Raw genomic sequence first — 24,364 nt, 5'->3', positions numbered from 1 at the left:
GGGAGTGTGTGAGTTCTGCATGGTGGGGAAGGGCGGGCTCTGAGGAGAGTGCTGGGGGCTGGACCAACCAGTCAGAGCCTTTGTTCTGTTCTGTTCCAATCAGCTCTCCTGTTTACCTTCCATCCCGCCAATTTCTAGATTCCAATTGGATTGCTACTCTCTTCTCCCTTCTTCAGTCTGACAACATATTATATAGGTTGGGGCCCTTAGTTTCTTAAGAAGGGCAGCTTACCTTCTCAGCTAGATGTTGGGGGTTCTTTGTAGCTTCTCTCCATGAGGGATAGACCACTGGGATGGGGGAGGGGCTGATAGGCCAGAGGGGAAAAAAATCAGTGGAACCTGATTTTTCTGCCCCCCACTCCCTGTGCTGCTGGGTTTTGAACAAGCTTCCAGGGTGGAGGGTTTGACTGGCACTGCCTACCCTTTTGGCCAACTCCTGTGCTCCCTGTCATATACCAAGCAGCATCCTAGAGAACTTCTCCCAAGAGTCACATTTCTGGGATGAACTGGGATGAAAAATTGCCCTCCATTGGCAGGTGTCACCATTGAATTGGTGGTGGAAGGAAGGTATGGTTCTGAGAGGAAGAGAGACCCAGGAAAAGGAAGGACCCTTTTCTCTCTTTGCTCTGTTGCTGGAAACTGTTTTCACATGACCCACCTTGGCAGTTACCCAGGATGACTGTTGATCCCTCCCATTTTACAGTAGAGAAAACTCAAAACTGTTGCTCCAGAGTCACATTTGGAACTATGGCGGGGTCATTTGCAGCCCCTTTGCCTTCATGTTTGAGGCAGTACATATAAGGCTATTCAGGAGAGTCAACTGGTGTACTACAAAGGAGTCTTCTGGTATGCCCAAGCTGGGGCTTGAAGAGGACCAACCTCAGCCTTGTTGGTGGGTGGTACCGGATGATTTAACAACTTCAGGGTAACATCCAAGCCATAGTCACACTGGGTCACTGGCAAGTGTCATGTGTGCTGGTAAAACCGAGGATCACCCATCAATACCCAAATACCAGAAAATAAAAAATAAAAATAAATAAAATCCCCCTTTGAGGTCCAGAACGCCCTTGCTCATATGGGACTTACCAAGTTTCAGAGTTGTGTTCACAAGGAACAGATCTCCCCCGACAGGGTCAAGGCAGATGTGACCAAAGCTTGCTTCTGATCTGTTCTATCCAGACAAAAACATTCTGATGAGCTAAGGGTTAGGGGCTCAGCTGAGATAAGGGACACTCAGGGGGACTTACAGTGGTGGTGGTGGTGGGGGCTAAATGAATGGGACAGGTGCACCATATACAGAAACATGAGACATAAAGCTGGATCTGGAGGGGAGAGCCTGAAATGGTGGGACAACTGGCGTGCTGTCTGACATGCCCCAACAGAAGCAGCAGAAAGGAACAACGTTGACTTTTGGGAGAGTAACAGGACGAGAGCAAAGTACTCCTACCCCTCCACTGGTTGCTGCTTGCCTTGTGCGGGTGCTGAGGAGGGGAGAAGCAAGGGATGCTGAGCAAGGTGGAGGCTTGTCTTCTGTAGAGTATGACTGTGGGCTCTTGCAGACAGCAGTGCCTCAGTTTCTCCCTTTGTCTCAAGGTTTTGAGCTTTGCAGGTAAAGTTTGAGTTAAGCTGCCCTGGAAGATCGCCTGTCTTCATTTGAGCAGGGTGTGTGTGAGAGGAAGAGAGGGGGTGAGCCGAGTGTGCTTGAGCATGGGAGGAATTGGGCCATGCCCCAGGACTTGAGCCATCTCTGGCACAAAAGGAGTTAATGGCAGGGACCGCGCCCCCCGTGTCCGGGCACGCGCAGCGCGCCCCCTCTGTGCGCGGGCACAGCAGCCAGGCTGCCGGAGAGCAGATCTCGGGGATTCAGGTGCGGAGCCCTTGGCCTGGAGGCGATATGGGTGGTCCGCGGCCCGGTTCAGTCGCTCGCAACAGCCCGGGGAACAGGTGAGGCCGCCTGCCCCGGTCTCTCATCCTCCAGCTGCTCATTCCTTGCTCCGATCCTATCCCCTCCCAATCCCGGGCTCCTCCACTCCCCAGCCAATGCTCCCCATCCTTCTCAACCCCCATGTTCTCCATCGGCACCCCTGACCCTCCAATACTCCTCCGCTTTGCTTCTCTCCTCCGCCTCCTCCCTGAATCCCGCATCCCTACCATCGTCCCACCCGTGGTCCCTCTATTTCCACAGCCTGGCTGCATGCTCATCATAATACCCCTACTAAGTGCCCCCAGCCCTATTCCTGTATAGAACATTGCCAGTCCCCCCTCCCCCGCAGTGCAGCCCCATCCTTTTTCCATCATAGCATCTCACAGCCAGGCTCCCTCCCCCACTCTCTGCAGCCCCCTCCCCCCAGACCTTTATCCTATCCTCCCCCATTCCAATGCAGCTTTGTCCCCCAATACCATTCCGAACCCGTGTAGCCCCCAATACTGCAGTTCTCCATACCAGCCCATTCCTGCACAATGCCCCTTGCCCAATACTGCTCCAGCCCCCAAAGTACCCCAGATGCCACTCTAATCCCCAGCATTGCCGCCTCCCCTTGTCTTCTCCCAAATTGCAAGTTGGACCAGGATGGAGATCTCGGCCTTGGGGACTCACAGTGGGTCCTAGGGTACAGAGGGCGTTTGGGGGTCGGTGGATTTGTCTAGGTGTTCACGGGGGAGGGGCTGCAGGGAATTGACTCAGAGGGGACCAGTATTTGGCACTGAAGGGTTACTGGAGAGGGAGTCATCCCGAAGGGGTTAATGGAATTTGTGGGGAGGGGCAGCACCGAGGGGGTTAATGGTATGGGGGGGATGCTGGCGGGGAAGCCGTGTGAATGAGCGGTCTGTGCCCCAGAGTTGCCATGGAGACGGTGAATGGGGGGATTGTGTGAACTCAGCTGCGGACTATCCCCCCCATACACACACACACACACACACACACACACACACACACGCTCCCTTCTGCCCCACCTCCCTACTCCTACCCCTTCCTTCCCTTTCCCCTCCTCCCACCCCCCCCACCCAGGTGCATTCTGGGCAATGTCTGGGATCTAACCCCCGCCCCCCTACTTTGCTCCCCATTTCCTCTGAGCCCCCACCCCTTTAGTGGTTTTGCCCGCCTTCCCTCCTCCTCCTTCCCTCCCTCCTTTTCTTTCTCCTTCTCTCTCTCTAGCTCTCTTCCTCTCCCTCTACCTCTCTTGCCCTCCCTCTCCCTCCCTCCCTCTCTCTTCCTCTCTCCGTTTCTCCCTTTCTCGCTCGCTCTCTTACACACACACATTCTCATTCCCCTCTCGTTGTGGCCTAAGGCCGGGCGTTCCCAATCTCCCTCCCCCACCCCCTCAGCCAGTTCTTTTTTTTTTTTTTTTTTTTATTATAAATTAATTTTTATTGGTGTTCAATTTACCAACATACAGAATAACACCCAGTGCTCATCCCGTCAAGTGTCCCCCTCCGTGCCCGTCACCCAGTCACCCCCACCCCCCGCCCTCCTCCCCTTCCACCACCCCTAGTTCATTTCCCAGAGTTAAATCTTGGAAGGCGGGAGAAATAGGGAAAACTATACTGTATCTGTGTGCGTCTGTGTGTGTGTGTGTGTGTGTGCGCGCGCGCGCGCGCGCTCACGCAGGCTTGCACGCGTGTATGTCTCCATGCAGCAGTGTCTGTGTGCACCCATATGTATGTGCTGGCTGTATAACTGTATGTTAGAAAGCCCGTGTGTCTTGAGTGTGCTATTTCTGTTTCTGTCTCCACCTTTGTGTCACCATTATGCTGTATGTGTCTCTGGATATTTACCTATGTGGTATGTGTGTGATTATATTTCAGTGAGTCCCTGTGTGTGTCTCTGAATGTATTTCTCTGTGATTCTCTGGCTCTGTGAGGCTCTCTGTCTCAGGATATGCAACGATATGAGGGATCACTGTGGGTTTGGAATATATGTCTGTGGGAGTGAATATCGCAGTGTCTGTGATCCTGGCTTGGTCTCTCGCACTCCCTTTTGAGTCTTTGTGACTTTATTTCCATAGGTCTCTGGGTGTGTGTCCCCCACACCCCGTTGTTTATTTTACACTGGCTGAGTATTAACAATGCCTAGGGTGCTAGGCGGAAGGAGGACTGAAGGAGGACTACGGTCTCTGCCTCAGTTCTGGCACTTGGTGTGAATTAGAGATATCCCACAGAAAGGACCAAGGCTTAAGAATTGGGAGCAGGGCTGAGGAGCAATGTACAGGGGCACAGGAGGGTCTGGGGACTCTGGTGAGTGGCCATCCTGCTACCCCTCCACCCCACTGCCTGCCCTGGTTGCTGGTGAGGGGGTCTCTACGTGGGATGCTATGCCTATCTGCCAGTTTTTCCTATTTCTGACTTAGAACCCCTGAACGAAGTTAACAATCCTACCCTTTTCTGGTGTGGAAGGTCCCCGTGTGGAGTAACTGGGGCCAGGGGTCTAGAGAGTTCGCTCTGGAACCTGAGCCCCCCTTCCAGTGTTCCCCGCCCCCTGCTTCCACAGGCTACTCTGGGTCTGGCTGACCCCAATGAGCTCCACTGGCTGAGGAGTTGGAACTGGGGACTGGAAACTTGCAGTGGCAGCAACTGTCACTGTGTCAATCCCCTAGGATCTTCTGGGCCGCAGCAAGGCACACAGACTGCTTCTGATGGGCAACAGAGATCATCTGTGGGCCCCTGGAATGCCAGGCCGCCAGGCCAGGCATGGGAAAACTCTCCTCACTGTGGGATGACAGCCCAAGCCCAGCTGGGGGAGGGGGGCAAAGAAGCAACTCCCCCTAGCCCTCCTCCCAGACCATGTCAGGTGACGCATGCTTCCCTCTCTCCACAGGCCTGTCTGGCCCTGAGGGAGTCCCTTTCTGAAGCTGTGGTGCTTGGACAACCTCTCTGCATTGCTGGGGCACCTGTAGGTGTCCCCCGAGAGCTCAGTCTTGAGGTTCAAGTCAGTGTGGCCATGAAGGGGCTGCCTGTTGGGCTGATGCTGTGACCCCGGAGTCTGCCTTTCCTGCCGGTCCCCCTGCCCGGAACATGTGGCTGCGGCTTGGCCTGCGCTCGCTGTTCCTGAGCCCCGAATCCACGGTTGGCCAGAGCCTGTACCTCACCCTGTGGTTCCTCAGCTTGGTGCTGAGGGCCAGTACCCAGGCCCCAGCGCCCACAGTCAACACCCACTTTGGGAAGCTGAGGGGTGCCCGGGTACCCTTGCCCAGTGAGATCCTGGGGCCTGTGGATCAGTACCTGGGGGTGCCCTACGCAGCTCCCCCCATCGGCGAGAAACGTTTCCTGCCCCCTGAGCCACCCCCCTCCTGGTCGGGCATCCGGAACGCCACACACTTTCCCCCAGTGTGCCCCCAGAACATCCACACGGCTGTGCCCGAAGTCATGCTGCCTGTCTGGTTCACTGCCAACTTGGATATTGTCGCTACTTACATCCAGGAGCCCAATGAAGACTGCCTCTACCTGAATGTCTATGTGCCCACAGAGGATGGTGAGTGCTGCGGCCAGGCACTGTGCCTTCCCTGCTTCCCGCCCGCCCTGTTGTGTTTGTGGCTCGCATGTGGTTGTGTGTGCCCTGCAGCATGCATCTGTCCGTTGTCTATGAAGATGCTTCTAACCATCACTCAGCTTGGCCTCCCCATTCTTCCCTCCCCCAGCATTGTCTGAGCTCCCATGTGTGAGTGACACTGTTACCAGGAGGAGCCTGGCCAGGCCTGAGAGCTTTGATGGATCTAGGGCCTGAGTGCTGGACGGGGGTTCCCTGGGGGAATATGGGTCACTGCTGGCAGCTGCCCAGGATGCTGGCTCCACCAGGCCCCCCTGTTGCCATTCCACCTGTTTTGAAAGGTGGTAGGTGTGTGTGCCGAGGGAGCCGGGTGCGTGTGGGGGGCGGGGGGGGGTCGGCCTGGTGGGCATCACTTAGATGCCTCCTCTTTGGCTAGCTGATGCCTCCTCCCGCGGGGGTCACACTCAGGTAAGTGACAGAAACAAGGAGATGGTGGGACAGGCTCTCTGCCATGTGCCGCCTGCAGAGCAGCTCTTGGGGCCTGGGGGGATGGGGGTGCATGCCCCTGAGCAGAGGCCTCCTGTTATTTTTTAGTTTTTTATTCATTTTACAGTAAAGCGGATTTCCAAGGAATGCGCCCGAAAGCCCAACAAGAAAATTTGTAGGAAAGGAGGTAGGTAGCGAGCCGGCGGGGAGGGAGAGAGAGAGAGAGGGAGGGCTGCCTGCCCACCTGCCCTTGCCCCTGAGGACCCAGCCTTCCTTCAAGTAGCCCAGGCTCAGGGGATGGTCGGTGAGCAGGCCTGAGCTCCACCATAGCCAAGGGCCTTGGCTGCTTTGCAGGGAGGATTTGGTGGCCTAAGGCGGTTCAGAGCAGAAGCAGCAACCCCGTTTCTTCCAAATTCCACACTAACGCATGTGCCGAAGACAGAGCCAGTGGTTTTCTCTGAGCCACCTCAGTGGAGGGGGGTGGAGGTGGGGGACTCTAGACAGCCAAGTTGGAGCCAAAGGCCTCTGCCCTTTTTCCAGCAGGGAGCCACTGCTTCATCCCTATGTACTCTTTCCTGAGTGCAAAGTCTAGACTCAACTTTCCAGCCTTGAAGTTTAGACCAAAGTCACCCTTGACTCCACCTCTGGCCACAGCATAGCTGAGTGCCCCAGGCTGGTCTGGTGGCTAGATCTTGGGGGTCTCTGGGAACTATGGACTCTAAAGGAGGCATGAGATCCTGCATTTTACATTTACCCTCTTGCTGGGAGGTGTCTGTTCTCCTTGCAGAAATAATTCTTCCTGTTCAAATACCACATCATGTTTTCTGCAAAGCACTTTTCATACTTAGCTCGTAAAATCCTCCCCATGTCTCTGGAAGCTTGTAAAGCAGGAATCAGTTTCCCAATTTTACGGATGAGGAAACAGGCCCAGGGGAGTGACTTGCTGCTGCTCAAGGCCCTGTGTTGGTCGGTGGCAGAACTGGGGCCAAAACCCGGGTCTCTTGACCCTCAGGGCGGTGTTCTTTCCACTGTAGCAGGCAAGGCTCCCATCTGGTCATTCCCACCTCCCCAACTCTGCAAACAATGGTGAAATGTGGATGGGCTGGGCCAAATTGGAAATAGTACCAGCTTAAGGAATAGGTGAAAAGTCACAGCCTGATCCCTACAACCTTTTGGCAAGATTGGGGTTTGTTTTCCTTTGTAATCCTAGGGCAGGCTTTCCCTGAGTTGGGGTTGTCAGGATTTCCTGGCCAGATGGATGCTCCCTGCTGAGCAAGAATCTCTAGGGGACACATTCCCAAAATCCACATGTTGAGTGTGTGTGTGTGTGTGTGTGTGTGTGTGTGTGTGCTGAGTGTTGTTGATGCACCTGGAAGCACCCAGGGGGGCCTGCGGCTCTAGGGACAGTGTGAGGTCCCACACTCAGCCTAGGACTTCACATCCTGTAGGCGAGCAGCAAACACTTGTCCCACAAGAGTGGCATTGCAGAAAGAGTATGGGTCTGGGAACCCCAAAGCCTGAAAGTCCCACCTCTCTTCTGCTCACAGTGAGACAGACTTTAGGCAAGCCCCCTGACACACACACACACAAAAGGACTTCCACTTTGGCCTCTGAAGGTGGTAGGGGGACCATTCCAGCCTTGACATTCCATTAGCCTGTGAATGAATTCAGGAAGAAAGTCTCTTAAGCCTGCTCCTGTGGGTTACTTGCTTGAAGGGTGTGGGGGTGTGCTGCGGGGAGAGAGGATGACTAGACGGTAACTCTTCCTAGGAGGAATCATCTCCCCAGGGTGCCAGTGAGAGCCCAGGGGAGTCCAGTCCTCAGAGTTTGGCTAGAGAGCTGACTGGAAGCTCCCCTCAACTGCAAACATTTGCCTATCAGGATCAGTGACTGTGGGCAAGGCCATGTGCTAGGCACTGTGTGCTAGGCAGGGCTGTTGGAGGGGTATGAGGTAAAGGCACAATTCAGGAATAATGGATAAAGTCTTCATTGCTACTCTGATGAAGCTCCTGTCCTAGGATTGAAACTAAGCTGGTTCAGCTGAGCCCCACAGGCCAAGTTGGGAAGTGAGTTCCAGACAGCGTGCAGGGAGGGTATTTGGTAATTTCGAGGCATGGCTCAAATTAGTTCCCTATCCAGGGCCGGATGGCCATTCAGAATGGAATTTCTGACCCCACTTCAGGGGGGAGAGATATCCCCTCCGCAGCGGTTGTTAGGATTGTGGTGTGCATAGGGTAGGCCTGGTCCAGACGGACCCTGCAGCAGCACAGTGTGGGGACCAGGGATGGTGGTTGCGCTGGAAGGAGCAAAGGCATCTGCACAGAAGAGGTCACAGATGAGGCCGGGACAACGCAGCAACCCAGGGATGCTCCTGGTGGGGCAGCAGGGGAACAGAGAGTGTGTGTGCAATAGGGACCCACTTTCTAAGTCAGTGCCCTTGGGAAGTGAGGGATTTCCGGGGGAGGATCTGCCCCCTCTCCCCACTTCCACTCCATCAAGTTGGAGGGAATGCATGTTTTGGATGAGTACTTCCCTTCCTCCGGGGGGGGGGGCTGTCCATTGTGCCAGCCACGATACCATAGGCCCCACGGCATTTCCAAGGGCAGTACTGGCAGGTGTTAAGACGGTAGGTGCCACTGGTGGTTCGGGAAGCTAGAGGCCATTCCTGCCCCTGGTGGTTCGGGAAGCTAGAGGCCATTCCTGCCCCTCTGGCCCAGCTCTTGGCCTAGTTGAAAAGCCATTTTGTAATATGAGGGAGGCTCCTGTTTTGATTAGTAGCTGTAAGGGAATTTAGTCACCAGTGACTAGACCAGCTGGGAAAGGGGACTATTTGCTGCCTCCAGGCTGAGAGTATCTGGTGTCACAGAGTAGAGGGTAAGCCCTGGGGTACTGGTGGAATGACCTCTGTCTCCCCACTCTGCCCAGCATCCAGGCAGCAGGTCCTCTTTCTCCACAGCCATACCCAAGATGCACCTATCATCTCCTTAGAACAGGAAAGAGAATTGGTGCCAGCTTACCCACAGGTCCTCAATGTCTCTCTTCTCTCCTCTGGGTCCCTTCTTTTCTCTCCTCCCCCCCTTCCTCTCTCCCTCCACCCCACGCTCCACTTTTTTTCTCGCTGATTCTTTCCTTCCCTTTCCCCCATCCTAGAAAGGTGGTATGGTGCAGTGGAAAGACCATGGGCTTTGCAGTTGAGCAGGCCTGGGTTTGAATCTTACCTCTAGTGCTTCCTGGCTGTGTGATCTTGAGCAAGTCACTTTACCTCTCTGAACCTCAGTTTCCCCATTGGTGAAACAGGAATAGAGACAGTACTTACCTCATTGGGGTGTAAGGATCAAACAATATGGCAGCAGTAGAGTGTCTGGCACATGGTAAATATTCGGTATATGGTAGGAGCTGTTATTATTTCTCTGTCTACCCCCCTCTCTCTGTCTCTGTCTCTCTCTCTCTCTCTCTCCATCTCTCTCACGTCCCTCTTTCCTCCTCCCCTTCCTCTTTTCCCTCCCTCCCTCTCTAGCTCTCTCTAGATCTCCAGGCAGTGCTTGCTGCTCTTAGGCCTGGTTCCTGGGAGCAAGAACCCCATTTGCCATTAGCCAGAGCAGGGGGCCCCAACGAGGAAGACCAGAGGCAAAGCTTTATCTCTTATTTTCTCCTCTGGGAATCAGGGTCAGCTGAGGCCCCGCATGAGCCTTCCTACTGGGCCCAGGTAGCTCAGGGCTGGGGGTCCCAGTCCCCATCTCTGCCCTAATAGCTCACTTCCATATCCAACATTCTGGCAGTGCCACCTGTCACCCTCGGTGGCTGCCCCTGCTCTCCAGCTCAGCCTACCAGTGTCCACATTTGCAGCCCCCTTCCACCTGGGAGCAATCCTGTCCTTGCATGGGCCTCTGGCTCTCTGCCCTGGCCCGTATGCTGCTCCCTCCGGGAAGGTAGCTGATTGAGAGGGGCTGTTGGGGACAGGGAAGCAGGGCAGGGAGGTGCAGGGAAGCCAGCACAGCAGGGGCCTGCAACACCATCATCCTGATGAAGGTCTGGGCCTCAGCCCACCCATTCCCTTGGTTCTTGCCATCCCTCCTGCCTGTCCTGGGCCCAAGCCCAGAGCTGGCTTGCTGGGCCACACTGCAGTCATGCTGTTTTTGAATTCTCTCTCTGTTTTGTTCTCTGTTCTGTGCTGTTGTGTCTCCCCGTGTCTGGTCCCCAGGATCCGGCGCTAAGAAACAGGGCGAGGACTTAGCGGATAATGACGGGGATGAAGATGAAGGTATTTGGGGGCTGCAGGGCGCGGCGGCTGGTGCATGGCACAGAGCCCCTCCCCCTCTCGATGGGGAGAAGCCCCGTCTGTCTGTCTGTCCGTCCATTGGTGTGTTTCTGTTCCTATACAAGGCTGTTGGGCTGTTCATCCATCTTTGGCCTGGTTGGCCACTGGGCGTTCCAGGGTGATGGACACAGCTGGTGGAAGCAGGAGACCACGAGCAGAGCCAGGGGGCAGGCCTCCTCCTCGCCCCAGTCCCCTACCCCCATCCTCTGCCCTCCAGTAGCAGCGGGCACTGACAGAGACAGCTTCCTCCCCCGTCTTCTGTGGTTCACGGGCACCTGCCCCTACTGATCGGCAGGGAGAATGGAGAGAAGGCAGAGCAGAGGGAAGGCTGGGAAAGGCATGAAGGGAACTGGATGATGAGGACATACCTGTGTTTCACTGGCAGAGGAGACACTTGTGTTTTGCGGGGAGACTGGCTCCTGGGAGAGGGGCCTGGCAGGATATTGAACGAAGGAGTGAGGCAGTGACAACCCAAGGGGCTGGAGATTAGCACCACTTAGAACCTCCCCAGCCCCCTCCCAGAAAGAGAGACCTGTCCTCGGGGTCAGGGGCCACAATAGGCTCAGGACAGGGGCAGAAAGGCTGTGGGCTAAAATGCTGAGGCCAGAACGCCACAGCCCAGTCCATAGATGGTATAAGATCCTCGTGTGATGCTTGAACCAGTCTTCCTTCTTCCTTGGGAAAACAAGTTGTGTTTGCTTGGCAACAGAAAGCATTCCCTTTTACCTCCTTGCCCTGGCCCTGCCCCTCCACCCCTGGAGGTGCCAAACAGCTCAGGGGGACCCCCTCCCCCCCCACCCCTTGCTGGTGGCTGGTAGGGCTTTGCTGGTGAGGCAGAGTGGTGGTCCAGCTCACACACTGAGAGGCTGCAGGTAGAGGTGGTCAGGCCGGGAGCCTTCTCTTGACTGCCCAGCTCCAATGCCACTGTACTGCCTGGGCTTGGGAGCAGCCGCTTGGAGGTCTCTCAATGAATGGCCTTTGGGAAGGCTCCATCTTCATCTTAATGCTGACTGGGGTGGGGGTGGGGGATGGCGAGGCAGGGGTCTCTCTCATTCTTAGTTCGGCCTCCTCCTCTCCTCTTCCCCATCCCCAGTGCTTCCAGTTAAGTCTGCCTGATGCCCAGGGAGAATGGGGTAACTGGGCACATGGCTGAGAAACCATGTCACTTAAGGTCCCCCACACCCCGTCTCTGCCATTCACTCCCTTTTACCCACAACCTTCCTTGTTCTCTCCCTGTGCCACCCCTTACTCTCACCCCTCTTGTCTCTGTCTGCACTGGGGGGGCCAGCTGCTGCCAGTGGCCGTATTTCCATGTAACTGGTCTAGTCTTGGGGGTTTCAGGGCTCCCCAGCCCCTGCTCTCTGAAGCCATGTCAGGTCCCAGGACTCCTGGGTGCCCCGGGGCAGGGACTCACTTGATCCAGCTCAGGAGACCAGGCCTTCCTCTTCCTCCCGCTCCCTGCCCAACAGGTGTGGCTGACTGCCTTCAGCTGGGAGGCTGAAACCAGAGTCTTTAAAAACGGCGCTGAAGTCCTCTGGCCAAGTCTCTGGCCCACACTTGAGTCCAGGCTGAGCAGCCCCATGAGTCCTGCCCTCAGAGCTGGTGGTGGTGTCCTGGCACCTGGGATAGCTTTGCTGCCCACAACCCATCCCCCGCCCCGGCCAGGGCTGGTGGGGGTGGGGGAGGAAGGGCATCCTACCCAGCCTGTGTCTCACCCCTTCTCCTTGCAGACATCCGGGACAGTGGTGCTAAGCCCGTCATGGTCTACATCCATGGAGGCTCTTACATGGAAGGGACGGGCAACATGATTGATGGCAGTGTCCTGGCCAGTTACGGCAACGTCATCGTCATCACCCTCAACTATCGGGTTGGGGTACTAGGTATGGTTCCCTACTAGGTGCCTAGAAGGAAGACTGAGTCCTTATGGAAGGAGGAAAGAATGCTGGGGATTTAATGCTGGCCTTGGTTCTCAGCGGATGCCAATGACTGTAGTCAAATGCCATTTGTTATCACACAGTCCCTACCCAAGTGCTGGGAGCTTCCCCGTGTCCCCAGGCCCTTTCCTGGAATGTTTAGCTGCCATTGGAAACTCAGTTCAAACTCCACACCTTCTGTTAAGTTTCAAGCCAAGTCACTGCTTTCAGATTTTCGCTTAGCTGAGTTTCGCAGGGTCCATTAATTTTCTAGTGTCATTCCCCTATCACTACCCTCCCAGGCCCACATCCCTAAAAACCCCACACATACACAGATACTCCTTCTAACCTGTCACATATCCATATGCTCACATACCCTCACATGGCCACACATCCATGCTGCCCATGCATACGATTATTTCTCACCCCACAAATACACACATATACCCATACACATATAGAACCCCCCAAAATCCACATCTACAAACTGCGTCTCACATATGCACATTCCCCACCACTCTATAAACACTCCACACAGTTTTCCCCCCACACATATCCACATACTATATACCTCTGTACACTCAACATCTGTACCCCATATGTACACAGATTTCTTGCACTGCCCCCATTCCCATATATCTCGCCCCTCTACATCTCTATAGCCACGGCTACACCCATACACATTACACATACCCACATTCACACTTTCTTCTACCCCCATGTGTACACTCCACACAAAGACCCATACGTGTAGACCTTAAATGTACATAAATATTCCTTCCATGCATGCACACACATAACCATATCCCCCTGCACACCTCACTTCCTCATTCACTCCAACACCCACATACACACATATGTCCCTCACCTTCCCCATGTAAACACAAGCCAATATTCCCCCACCCTATGCATATGTATCCATATTCGCATGTCCACATCTCCCCACCCAATACATACACAAATACTACACACACACCCCTCATATCCCTGCTTCCACGTCTACAATATGTGTCCCATGCACCACACTTACATATCTCTCCACCGTATGCACATACCCATGGACCTCCTACACATATACCCACAATCCCACATATATGTGCACACATGGACACTCCTCCCAACCAGAGCTTGCATACATGCAGAATGCATATGTACATAGCCCCCCAGCCAACAAACACATAAACATCCATATATCCCTGCTTGACCTCCAGATCCATCCATGCACATACCTCTACATTTGTACATACCCCACACTTACCCCATATATATATACACATGTACAAATTTCCACTACTCTCTCTGTGCCTATATCCCCATATCCTCCCACCTCATTACACAAATGCACTCCCACACATACATGCTTACTTCTCAAATGCTTCATCATATATACCTAGCTGCCCTTCCCTACACATCCTCTCTCATCTGCCCACTTATTTTTGTGATGTAGGCTGCGCCTCTGTGTTGTCTCTTCCTGGATGACTAGGACTGCCTATTTGTGGCCAGGGTCCTGAGGTAAACAAGTACCTCAGAGAGGGTGACTCAACATACAGGGTCTTGCTCCCTTTCAGACACTCACCCAGGCCTCCGAGGGCACATGCAGCCATATGGCCCCGTAAGGACATGAAGAAGATAACTTGTCCAAAGAGCTTGTGTCTTCTAAGTTCCAGTGGGCGGGGAGAGGGTGGCTATGCCATGCATCAGGGCTGGAGGCCTAAATTCTGGACCAGCAGCCACTTGGCCACTTGGCTGACAGGACCTTATTTTAATTTGCTTTTGAGTGTATTGTTTTTGCCAGCTCTAATTCCAAAGACCCTGGTACTGCATGTCACTTCTGGTGCCATTTATGAATACAGAAAGGCAATCTTTTCTTGACTTACCGTTATTACTCGGTGGGCCAGCAAGACATGTCTTGGGGGTTCAGGCTGGAGAAATGATATTCCGTGAAAACAGCAGAGCCCATGTCCCTTCAATGGCATCTGGATCTCAGGGATGAAGTGCGCAAGACATCTGGTGGGCTTGGGTCTGATGGTTTGGCCGCTGCTCCTCTATCTTTCCAAGTTGCCCCAGACCTCCCAGCGAGGCTCTCTTGAGGGTTCTGTCCTGTTGAGAAAGTGGACCTGAGTCTCTGACAGTGAAGGGGAGGTGAAGGGGGCCTTAAATCCATAAGCTAGCTGCACAGTTCCTGGAGAGTCAGGAATATCCACAAGTAAGCTCACACAGACACCCAGCCACACATACACAGTAGTTGAAGGCCAGAAGGAATTTTGCGACCTTATTTTGTTAGTGAGAGTGACATGGCTGCTTTAAAAAATGAGACATACCAAGCTCCATTCTGTTGGTTTTATTGGAAAGCACTAGAGAGTACTAAGAATGCACTTTGGTTTTCAATGATTGGACCAGCTAGGGATGCAGGAAAAGAAAGAGTGGAGGAGCGGGGAGGGGGGGGAAGAGGGGAGAAAGTGAGAAGAGAAGAGGAGATGGGATGGAGAGAGTCAGGATGAGAAGCATCACTGTGAGAGCTGTGGGTTCCATAGAGGCTCTTGCCAGGGAGTGCTCACTATGGCATCCTGGTTTGCTGAGTACTTGATAACCTTCCGCTTCTCTAATCTTTAAGTTTCTCCATCAGAAGTTTCTGACCTTTGGGAGAGTCTTGGACCCCTTTGAGATTCTAATAAAAGCTATGGACTCTCCCCCAGTAAAATGGACACACACACACTCAAGAGGTTATAGAAATGGTTCCGTGGTCACCACCAAAACTCATTCAGGGAGCTCAGGTTAGAAACTGCCCCCATCCCCCTCCTTTTATAGCCTCCTCTCATTTGGATAACCAGCACAGCACATCTAGGAGCAGGAATATTATTATTTGGGCCTCAGATGTTAATGATCGACATATTGCCCAAACCTCAGAAGGAGTCATAACCTGAGATTTGGTCAGAAGTTCCCCCACCACTTCCTATGTCTCCTTCACTGCCTGCTCTACAACACAAATGTAACCAATAAGCCACTGATTGGATTCTGGGTCCATGCAAGATGTTTTTGTCTCTTGGTGCCAGATGTAGAACGTAGATCTGTCCCTGACACTTGGGGCTTTTGCCGTGTTGCCGACACTTTGTTGTTTTGTGTCTTCAAGCATCCCAGATCAGGCGGCCAGTTTGGGGCCCCAGTTGCATGCACATTCACCCTCCCTTCAGCTTCTCTGGAAGCACTGAGCCCAGAAAGATGACCTACTCTGAGGTGCTTCTTTGGACATCTTGGGTGATTCATTTATTTGGAGAATGTCACAGGCCAGTCCATGGATCCCATCTTATTATTTGAGGAGCATCCCCCAAAACACACTGAGCTGGAGACCATCCAAAGAAAGGGACCACAGCAGGATCCCAGATGTAGATATCCCTGGGGCTGAGGAAGTAGGGGCTTGCCAGATTTTTATTCTGGGTTCCAGAATCTATCCTACGTCTTTGCTCTGGTACCCTTCAGACAAACCAAAAACCTGGTAAATGTTAAGCCTTGAGTGAGAGATCTGTGGTTTGGGGACAGTGTGCCAAACTCCCTCGTCTTCTGTTGATGGGCACCTTATGTAGATGGCAGTATAGACCTGGGTCCAGGGAGACTCTCAGATTTCTTCTGACAGTTTACGGAGTTAGGCAGTTCAGCTCTCAGTGTCATGTGGTTTCTGTGGATGGCTGAGTTACTGGGGAACTAGCAGCAAATGACTGCTCTACTGCACTGCCAGGTTTCTGTGTGCTCACGGTCGGTCACATTTGCTGGATCATGTGCCCAAGCCTGTTGAATATGGCACTTCACACAGGACTCTTGTAGTAGGGGATGGTTGACAGGGCATCATCCGCATGCTTCAGCGCCTCTCATCCCAAGATCGGTGGGAGCTCGGGGAGCTACAAGTGACAGTTGACTCCTCCAACCAGCCCTTTCAGGCCTTTGCTCCTAACCGGGGGAATCCAGACACATTGGAGAAATCTCCCCTACTACATCTGGGCACAGGCTCCTCCTGCTGATGGGACAGACGCACTGATACATTGCCCCTGCTGCTACCTTGGCTCGAGGCTGAAGCCCGGGCCACTCTGGCTTCCATAAGAGAAAAGGGAAAGAAAATATGGAGGAGGGAGAAAGGAAGAGAGAGGGGACAGGAGGGCTGGGGGAAGCACATAGTGGTTTTTGCCGGAGGGTCTCGGGCTTGGACAGCTGGGTTGGATCTTGGTCAGCAGACTTTTGAAGACTTGCAGCACCGGCTTCAATGTGTGAATGGGCCCGGCAGAGGAGAAGCTGGTTCCCTTGTCTGGAGGAACAAGGGCTCCTCCGTTCATCCTCATTCAGGCTTTCTCTAATTCCTTCACATTTCCTCGCCTAAAGAGGGCTTGTGATTGAGTCTTGAGAGGAATAACTAAGTACTTTACATATGTAACTGCACCAAATGTAAATTAATAACACCCTTGAAGAGGGTGAAACCCTTTTCTTTCACGGAAGCTAGAAGCAGAAGGACCTGAGAAAGACAGGGATGAGGTCTTGGGCCTGCTGGAGTCTGTTCGATTCCAGCCTCTGCCCATGGGCTGCCAGGACTGCCTGAGAGCTCTCCGTGAGCTCAGGGCACCCAGACATGGCCTTGCAAAAACTTGATCCCAGGTGCTGTGAGCGAGCTAGTAAACATGGAGTCAAAATAGACCGATCTAGGTGTGGGTTTCCAAGGTGCAAGAGCGCCATGACTCCCACCTGGAAAGGACCCTTCCAAAAGCCTAGGGCAGGACAAGATAGAGCCCTTCCATGGAGCCTAGAGATCAAGGACGAGAGATGAAACGAGGCAGCGTGATCAGTCTGAAATGGAAGCAGGGTGTGTGTGTGGTGGGGGAGGAATATAGGACATCTCTGTGGGATAGCCAGCAGGTGGGCGGGAAGGTAGTCTCCATGGTAGCAAGTCTCCACAGCAGCAAATCCCAGCAGGTGGGCGGGAAGGTAGTCTCCATGGTGACATGTCTCCTCAGCAGCAAATCCTGGTGGGTGGGCGGGCAGACCTGTTTCTCTGGTAACACACTGCACTGACTTCCCCATTTCTCCACCAGATGAAAAAGATGGTCTAACCCAGTGGTTTTCTAACTTTAGCAAGCACCACATCACCTGAAGAGCTTGTTAAACACACAGATTGCGGGGCCTCCTCCCCAGAGTTTCTGATTCATTAGGTCTTGGAGGAAGGGAAATGAGAACCGGCCCTGAGAATGAAAGGTAGGGGCCACTCGAGGCCCTGGAATGAGGTGTAGATGGGCTCATTTGCAGGAGAAGGGCAAGCAGAGCCTAGGGATTGTTGCCTCTTGGGATCCTCACTTCCCTCAGAGAGAGGAGGAAGGGGAGAGAGAAGTAATTATAGACTTAGAGAGTGCGGTGCATATTAGAGATGCTTATGTTCATTTTACCCTGACTACAACCCTTTGAAGTATTTTTATATTCATTTTACAGAAGAGGAAACTATAGCCCAGATATTTTAAATAACTGGCCCAAGGCTATGTGACTAGTAAGAGGTAGAGTCAGGACTCGAACCAAGGACCATCTGACTCCAGAGTCCCTGCCCATTCCACTCTGTCTTGCCAGGGGCTAGGGTAATGTCCCGGATAGCACATCAGGGGCCTGGCCATTTGCAGTTCCTGCAGCTTAAGTCTCCTAGCTGGAGGGTCCCCCTTGAATAGTCTGGAGACCCCTTCCTCCAAACTGGAGAATGGGTGGGTGGCAAGGAATTGATCCTTCCTATATTGATGGTGCTGGAGTTTGCAGAAAGGAGCTATGGTACAGGGTAGCCAGGTGGAAAGAACCACACTGCATGCCCATCCTCTGTCCTCATGCCCTCCACCCCCACCGCCATCCCCAGTCTCCTGCCTGCCATTATAACCCAAATCTCCCATCCCTCTACCTTCACTGTCCTCATGCCCTTTGTTGAATCCAGGTTTCCTGAGCACCGGTGATCAGGCTGCCAAGGGCAACTATGGGCTCCTTGACCAAATCCAGGCCCTCCGCTGGGTGAGCGAGAACATTGCCTTCTTTGGTGGTGATCCCCGCCGTATCACTGTCTTTGGCTCAGGCATCGGTGCATCCTGTGTTAGCCTCCTCACTCTGTCGCATCACTCAGAGGGTGAGTAGCATTTGGGGCAAAACGTGAGCTAGCAAAGTGTCAGCTGCCCACCCTGAGCCTCAGGTCCCCCATCTCCCCACCCCAAGCTCCAGAGTGTCCAGGGAACCAGCTAGCCCTCTTCTAACAGCTTTGCATCCCTTTGGGGAGAAGTGGAATGGGAATTTTCCCCTAGGAGAAGAAGTAATTCTCCCCTTGTGAGAGAGGGAAAAAGAGAATCCCGTTTATATCTTGAGAAAGCAAGATGCTCCTTCTGTCATGATGGAAGTTGGATTTGGTTGAGTGGGAGTAGAATGTGTCTCTGAAGGGACAGTGGAGGGTTTTTGGGGGCAGGGCAACTCTTTCAGTTTGGGAAGGACATGTGACTTCAGGGTAGAGATCTAGGGTGGGAATTAGTTTTTAGGTATAAGAAACACTCATTCTTTGCCTTTCTCTCTAAAGAACAAGTCTGTACAGGAGGGAAACTGTCCTTAAGTGGGGAGATGGGTCTGAACAGTGAGGATCACTAACCTGTGGGGTAGGCTTTTTTCTGAGGGGCAGCCATCTGGTAGCCCACACCAGACTTCCTCCCTATACAACCCCTAAGGGAAGACTCTCATTTTTAGCCCAGACAAAAGCCTCTCTCCTTGCCATGGGTCCCTCTGCCAGTGACTCTTTAAGGGAGCTGAACAGGCCCCTTTTTTGGCATAGCAGGCAAAGTTCTCTTCACCTCTGGGCTCTAGAGCACATTCTGTCTCTGAGAGGCATAGATGAGCTTCTCACAAAGAAGAGATCTTCCTGTAATAGGTGCCCTTCTCCGAAGTAAGGAAATCTGTGAGAGAGGACAAGGTAGTTTTGCTGGAATCAACCCTGTGAGTGAGTGATATTCTCACAGGAAGACTTCTAGTCCCTCTTTGAAGAAGGCCCGTCTCTCTGAGAGAGACAAATCACCCCTATCTGACCTAGACATTCTGCCTCTGTCCCTCCAGGGACTACCCTAGTGAGGGAAGACCAGGGTGAAATCTGCATCACACTTTAGAATGTGTTTCTAGGTGACAGGAATACTTTTCTCCACAAAGGAGGGTGAGGTGACCGTCTGTGAGGGCGCCCCTGTCTGAAAAGAGGAATAGCACCTCCTCTGGTAAAGAACTATTTCCTTGAGAGGAGAAGGCCTTTCTTGGAGTGCTGCCGTATGCTGTCTCCTAAGGGGCCTGGCTGCTGTAAAAAGTTGTTCCCTCTGTCTTTCTGCAATTGATTCATGGAGAATAATTTTTTGAAAAGTAAGGCTTTCTCTTAAGTAGTAATCTATATTTCTATCCCTCTTTTTCTACCCTTGCAAACTGCCTTCCTTTTAGAGGAAAGGAATTGTATACTTGAGGGCCAGATTATCCCTTACTTGGGAATGTTGGGGCCAGGGAGAGCATGATACCATTTTTTCCCCCTCAGGGGAGGTAGGGAAGAAGAATAATCCACTTTTTGAGTTTGGGGGACTGGCTCCCTCTTGGCTTGGGAAAAAACTGGATCTGAGGCATCAGTAGTTTCTGGAAAAGGAAAGTCTCTATAGAGACTACACCCTGGAAGAGCACGTTCCCCGAAGACTTTGAGATCCCAAGGCCTTTGCCCTCAGGAATCTTTCCCCCAAACTCCCAGAATGTGAGGCTGTCTCCTGCCTGCATTTCTCATCTCTCATGAAAAAGACCCCTTTGTGGTGGAAGCGCAAGCTCCCTGGTGGTATGCTGGCACAGAGCTGGGCCCAGCTGGGCAGGAAGCAAGAAGGGAAGACAAGGAGAGATAAAGAGAGAGAGCAGAAGGAAGCTGATGTCTGGGATCCAAGGGGTTAATTCTTTCTGGCACTTCCTTAACCCCCAAGTTACCAACCATCATCCCAGAACAAGGAAGCAAGAAACAGGCAGGGGATAAATCAGTGCAGGGGCCCAGCAACCCCTCCTCTGGTCCTGATCCATCATCCCAGATAAAAGGTTTCTTCTTTCTTCATAGCTCCTTTCACCCATAGGGCAGCCTCAGTGACAAAGGAATGAGGAGGAAGTATTTGATTTGCCCCTCAGAGACAGGTAAGAGAGGCCTAGGCTGTGGGTGACATGATGGATCTGATCCGGGGATGCCTATCTTCTGTAGGGCTTTTCCAGAGGGCCATAATCCAAAGTGGTTCTGCTCTGTCCAGCTGGGCTGTGAACTACCAACCAGTGAAGTATACCAGCCTGCTGGCAGACAAGGTAGGCTGTAACGTGCTAGACACAGTGGACATGGTGGACTGTCTTCGTCAAAAGAGTGCCAAGGAGCTAGTAGAGCAGGACATCCAGCCAGCCCGCTACCATGTGGCCTTTGGCCCTGTGATCGATGGGGACGTCATTCCTGATGACCCTGAGATTCTCATGGAGCAGGGCGAGTTCCTCAACTATGACATTATGCTAGGGGTCAACCAGGGCGAGGGACTCAAGTTCGTGGAAGGGGTGGTTGACCCTGAGGATGGCGTCTCTGGCACCGACTTTGACTACTCAGTCTCCAACTTTGTGGACAATCTATATGGCTATCCTGAGGGTAAGGACACCCTGCGGGAGACCATCAAGTTCATGTACACAGACTGGGCAGACCGTGACAATCCGGAGACCCGCCGCAAAACACTGGTGGCACTCTTCACTGACCACCAGTGGGTGGAGCCCTCGGTGGTGACCGCTGATCTGCACGCCCGCTATGGCTCACCCACCTACTTCTATGCCTTCTACCATCACTGCCAGAGCCTCATGAAGCCTGCTTGGTCAGATGCAGCTCATGGGGACGAAGTACCCTATGTTTTTGGTGTTCCTATGGTAGGCCCCACTGACCTCTTCCCCTGCAATTTCTCCAAGAATGACGTTATGCTCAGCGCTGTCGTCATGACCTACTGGACCAACTTTGCCAAGACCGGGTAAGGAGAAAGTGGGGGTTGTGCTTCTTTGGGACCCCAGCATGTCCTCTCTTCTGTTCCTCTCTCTAAACATCTTCTGTCATATTTTTAAGAGATATTCCCCAAATCCTGCCTGGTAACCTCCTCACCCCCTTCCTACTTCCTCCTTTTGAGTCTTTCGTGCCATTTCTTCCCTCAAAAACTTTGTAGAGGCTCAGAACTAGCTAGCATTAGGACCAAGCAGCCCTGGGAGTTACTGGCACAACTATAGGATTCAAAGTTAGATGGTCAGAGGCCGAGTGAAATGGAAATAAAGTACATTCATAAAGAGCCTTTCAAGGGTTCTTGGAAAAATTGGGCTGAAAAGTTTGATGGATGCTTGGTAGCATGTGAGAAGAAAAAGCATCTATAGCATGACCTTACAGGTTGGGCACAGGGAAGGATGAGACCATTTCCATGATGCCATAGCAACAGGCAAAGCGGAGGGGCATGGACAGAGGAAAGGGCCCTGAATAATGATGGAAATGTGGGAATTTATGGGCTGGGGAAGAGGTTTAGAAGTGGGTGTGAGAGGAAGAATTCTGGGCCTTTTGCTCATCCAGGTAGAGTGGTGATCCCAGATTTCCATGTGGTATTTCAGGGATCCCAACAAGCCGGTCCCCCAGGATACCAAGTTCATTCACACCAAGGCCAACCGCTTTGAGGAAGTGGCCTGGTCCAAATACAATCCCCGAGACCAGCTCTACCTTCACATCGGGCTGAAACCAAGGGTCCGCGATCATTACCGGGCCACTAAGGTGGCCTTCTGGAAACATCTGGTGCCCCACCTATACAACCTGCATGACATGTTCCACTATACGTCCACAACCACCAAAGTGCCGCCCCCGGATACCACCCACAGCTCCCACATCACCCGCAGGCCCAACAGCAAGACCTGGAGCACCAAGCGGCCAGCCATCTCCCCTGCCTACAGCAATGAGAATGCCCAAGGGTCCTGGAATGGGGACCAGGATGCAGGGCCACTCCTGGTGGAGAACCCTCGTGACTACTCCACTGAATTAAGTGTCACCATCGCTGTGGGGGCCTCCCTTCTGTTCCTGAATGTTCTGGCCTTTGCTGCCCTCTACTACCGCAAGGACAAACGGCGTCAGGAGCCCCTGCGGCAGCCTAGCCCTCAGAGGGGAGCCGGGGCCCCTGAATTGGGAGCTGCTCCTGAGGAGGAGCTGGCAGCATTACAGCTGGGCCCCACCCACCATGAATGTGAGGCTGCCCCCCCCCATGACACACTGCGCCTCACTGCACTGCCTGACTACACGCTGACCCTGCGTCGCTCCCCTGATGACATCCCACTCATGACACCCAACACCATCACTATGATTCCCAACTCCTTAGTGGGGCTGCAGACATTGCACCCCTATAACACCTTTGCCGCAGGGTTCAATAGTACTGGGCTGCCCCACTCACACTCCACCACCCGGGTATAGCTCCAGCCCAGAGCACAGCCTATCTCCCGGCTCCTTCCCTCCCACACCCACAGACACATATGCACACACAGACACACACACAGAGAGACACGTACGGACATATATGTATACGCACGCACCCACACCCGACAGCAGACCCACCTGCACAAACATAGACAGATGTGGACATGCACCCTCATGTACAAAAACACAAATAAGGAAGTAAACCTGAACAAACCCTTCAAATAGGGACGCAGATGAGTCTTTGGAAAACCGAGGACCTGTGGAACAGCAGCTGAAGCCAGCTCCTTGAGCCTGATCACAGACACTTCTGGGGGCCTGAAAGCACCAGCTGGACACCCCCTTGGTGCTCGCCTTCCGCCTCTCTTGGAACTGCACCACCGACCAACTCCAGACTTGGGAGCTTTAAAGAGCAGAGTAGCTCTTTCTCCCCCAGACTTGGTCTTTTTTCTGGGTCTTGTTTTTGTTGATTTTAAAAATAATTTTGGAACAAATGCCTCTCCAACCCATGAGCGCAAAGAGGCTTCAGAAGGGAGGCTCCAGGCCTATGTCTGTCTGGGTGTGGAACCCCCAGTGCTCACACAATCCAGTCAAGGAACATGACCCCAGCCCCCAGGAAAGAAACGGATTCAAGCAAGACCATGGGGTAGAAGGAGGAAGGGGCTACTGCTGGATGGGATTGGAGGGCCATAGGGGAGAACTCTCCAGCCATCTCTGTGTCCCTGTGGAGGGCTGCAGAGACTGCAGGGTGACCTGATTTCCCCAAAGGCCAGGAGTACTGGCCTGGCTAGACCAGGGGACCCTATATTTGGTGAATGAGGTTCTGGTGGAGACCATGTCATTATTGGGCCCCTGGGTGTAATCTGGGTTCTGCCTCTGCCCTTGGGGTCACGGTATCAGAAATTCGCCCCATTTTCTTTACAGAGTCTCTTTTGTGTCTGTCATTTCTCTTTCAAAAAGGCAGTGTTTTTTGTTGTTGTTGGCTTTTTTTTTTTTTAAAGAAAAGTTCTTAAAACACTAACGGAAACTCATGGAGTTTGTCCTTTGTAAAAATTTTAAACACAGTGTCTTGATATAAAAATAAAAAATCCAGTTAGCACTCCCAACCTGCCTCCCTTGCACAGGCCTTGCCCCAACAGACCTCCCAGCAGGGCGCCCCTGCCGGCTAGGAATTCAGCCTGCTTCTGCATCTTGTGCCTTTAAGCTGAGTCAAGCCCGGGCTATACCCTGCTGGGCCCCACACACAGGTCTGTCCAATCTTAAGCAGGTTGCTGTCCCCATAACCCTCTGCCCCACCCAAAGCTCTGCTCTGGATTCCTGCGGCTCAAGCCTTCTCTCAGTACCCCGGGCCTCCTAATGAAATGGCAAAAAATAACACTTCCTCCTCCTCCTTGCCGCTTCAGCCTGTGCAGCCTCACACCACCACTGTGGCCACCCGCAGCTGCCACTGCCACCATCAGCACCATCTTGCCCCCATCCTGGACTGGGGGCTGGGAGGAGGTGTGACCTCTAACAGGTTGAAATTCTTTCTCATATCTGAATCCAGTGTGGCATCAGATATATGGACCCCCTGGCCTTGGGGGACTGACAGAGCAGGGGCCTCTTCCTCCCCAGGGATATTGTTTCCTGTTCTGTGAATTACAATTGGAGAAGTCACTGGAGCCCTGGGA

The 24,364-nt window shown here is 53.1% G+C and overlaps 1 protein-coding gene across 3 annotated transcripts; it reads left to right on the top strand.

Annotated features, from left to right (window-relative positions):
- Positions 1-4,976: 4,976 nt before the first annotated feature.
- On the top strand, positions 4,977-23,779 carry NLGN3 (neuroligin 3). 3 transcript variants are annotated; one of them, XM_055338283.1, is made up of 7 exons: positions 4,977-5,467; positions 6,096-6,155; positions 10,170-10,229; positions 12,017-12,166; positions 18,144-18,329; positions 20,442-21,231; positions 21,851-23,779. In XM_055338283.1, exons 1-7 carry the CDS (start codon positions 5,011-5,013, stop codon positions 22,692-22,694), a joined length of 2,547 nt encoding a protein of 848 aa, XP_055194258.1. In that variant the 5' UTR covers positions 4,977-5,010; the 3' UTR covers positions 22,695-23,779. The 3 variants fall into 3 exon arrangements, with proteins under 3 accessions (XP_055194258.1, XP_055194259.1, XP_055194257.1); XM_055338284.1 differs by lacking the exon at positions 6,096-6,155; XM_055338282.1 differs by lacking the exons at positions 6,096-6,155; positions 10,170-10,229.
- Positions 23,780-24,364: the final 585 nt, after the last annotated feature.

The sequence above is a fragment of the Nyctereutes procyonoides genome, unplaced genomic scaffold (assembly GCF_905146905.1).
Source record: "Nyctereutes procyonoides isolate TBG_1078 unplaced genomic scaffold, NYPRO_anot_genome, whole genome shotgun sequence".
Taxonomy (NCBI): Eukaryota; Metazoa; Chordata; class Mammalia; order Carnivora; family Canidae; genus Nyctereutes; species Nyctereutes procyonoides.
This window is presented reverse-complemented; position numbering and strand designations above follow the sequence as displayed.

Excerpts from the sequence above, each read along its gene's own strand:
- NLGN3 (XM_055338283.1), top strand. The coding sequence starts at position 5,011 with ATGTGGCTGCGGCTTGGCCTGCGCTCGCTGTTCCTGAGCCCCGAATCC. Across the intron at positions 5,468-6,095 it reads CTATGTGCCCACAGAGGATG|TAAAGCGGATTTCCAAGGAA; the intron begins GTGAGTGCTGCG and ends TTCATTTTACAG. Across the intron at positions 10,230-12,016 it reads TGACGGGGATGAAGATGAAG|ACATCCGGGACAGTGGTGCT; the intron begins GTATTTGGGGGC and ends TTCTCCTTGCAG.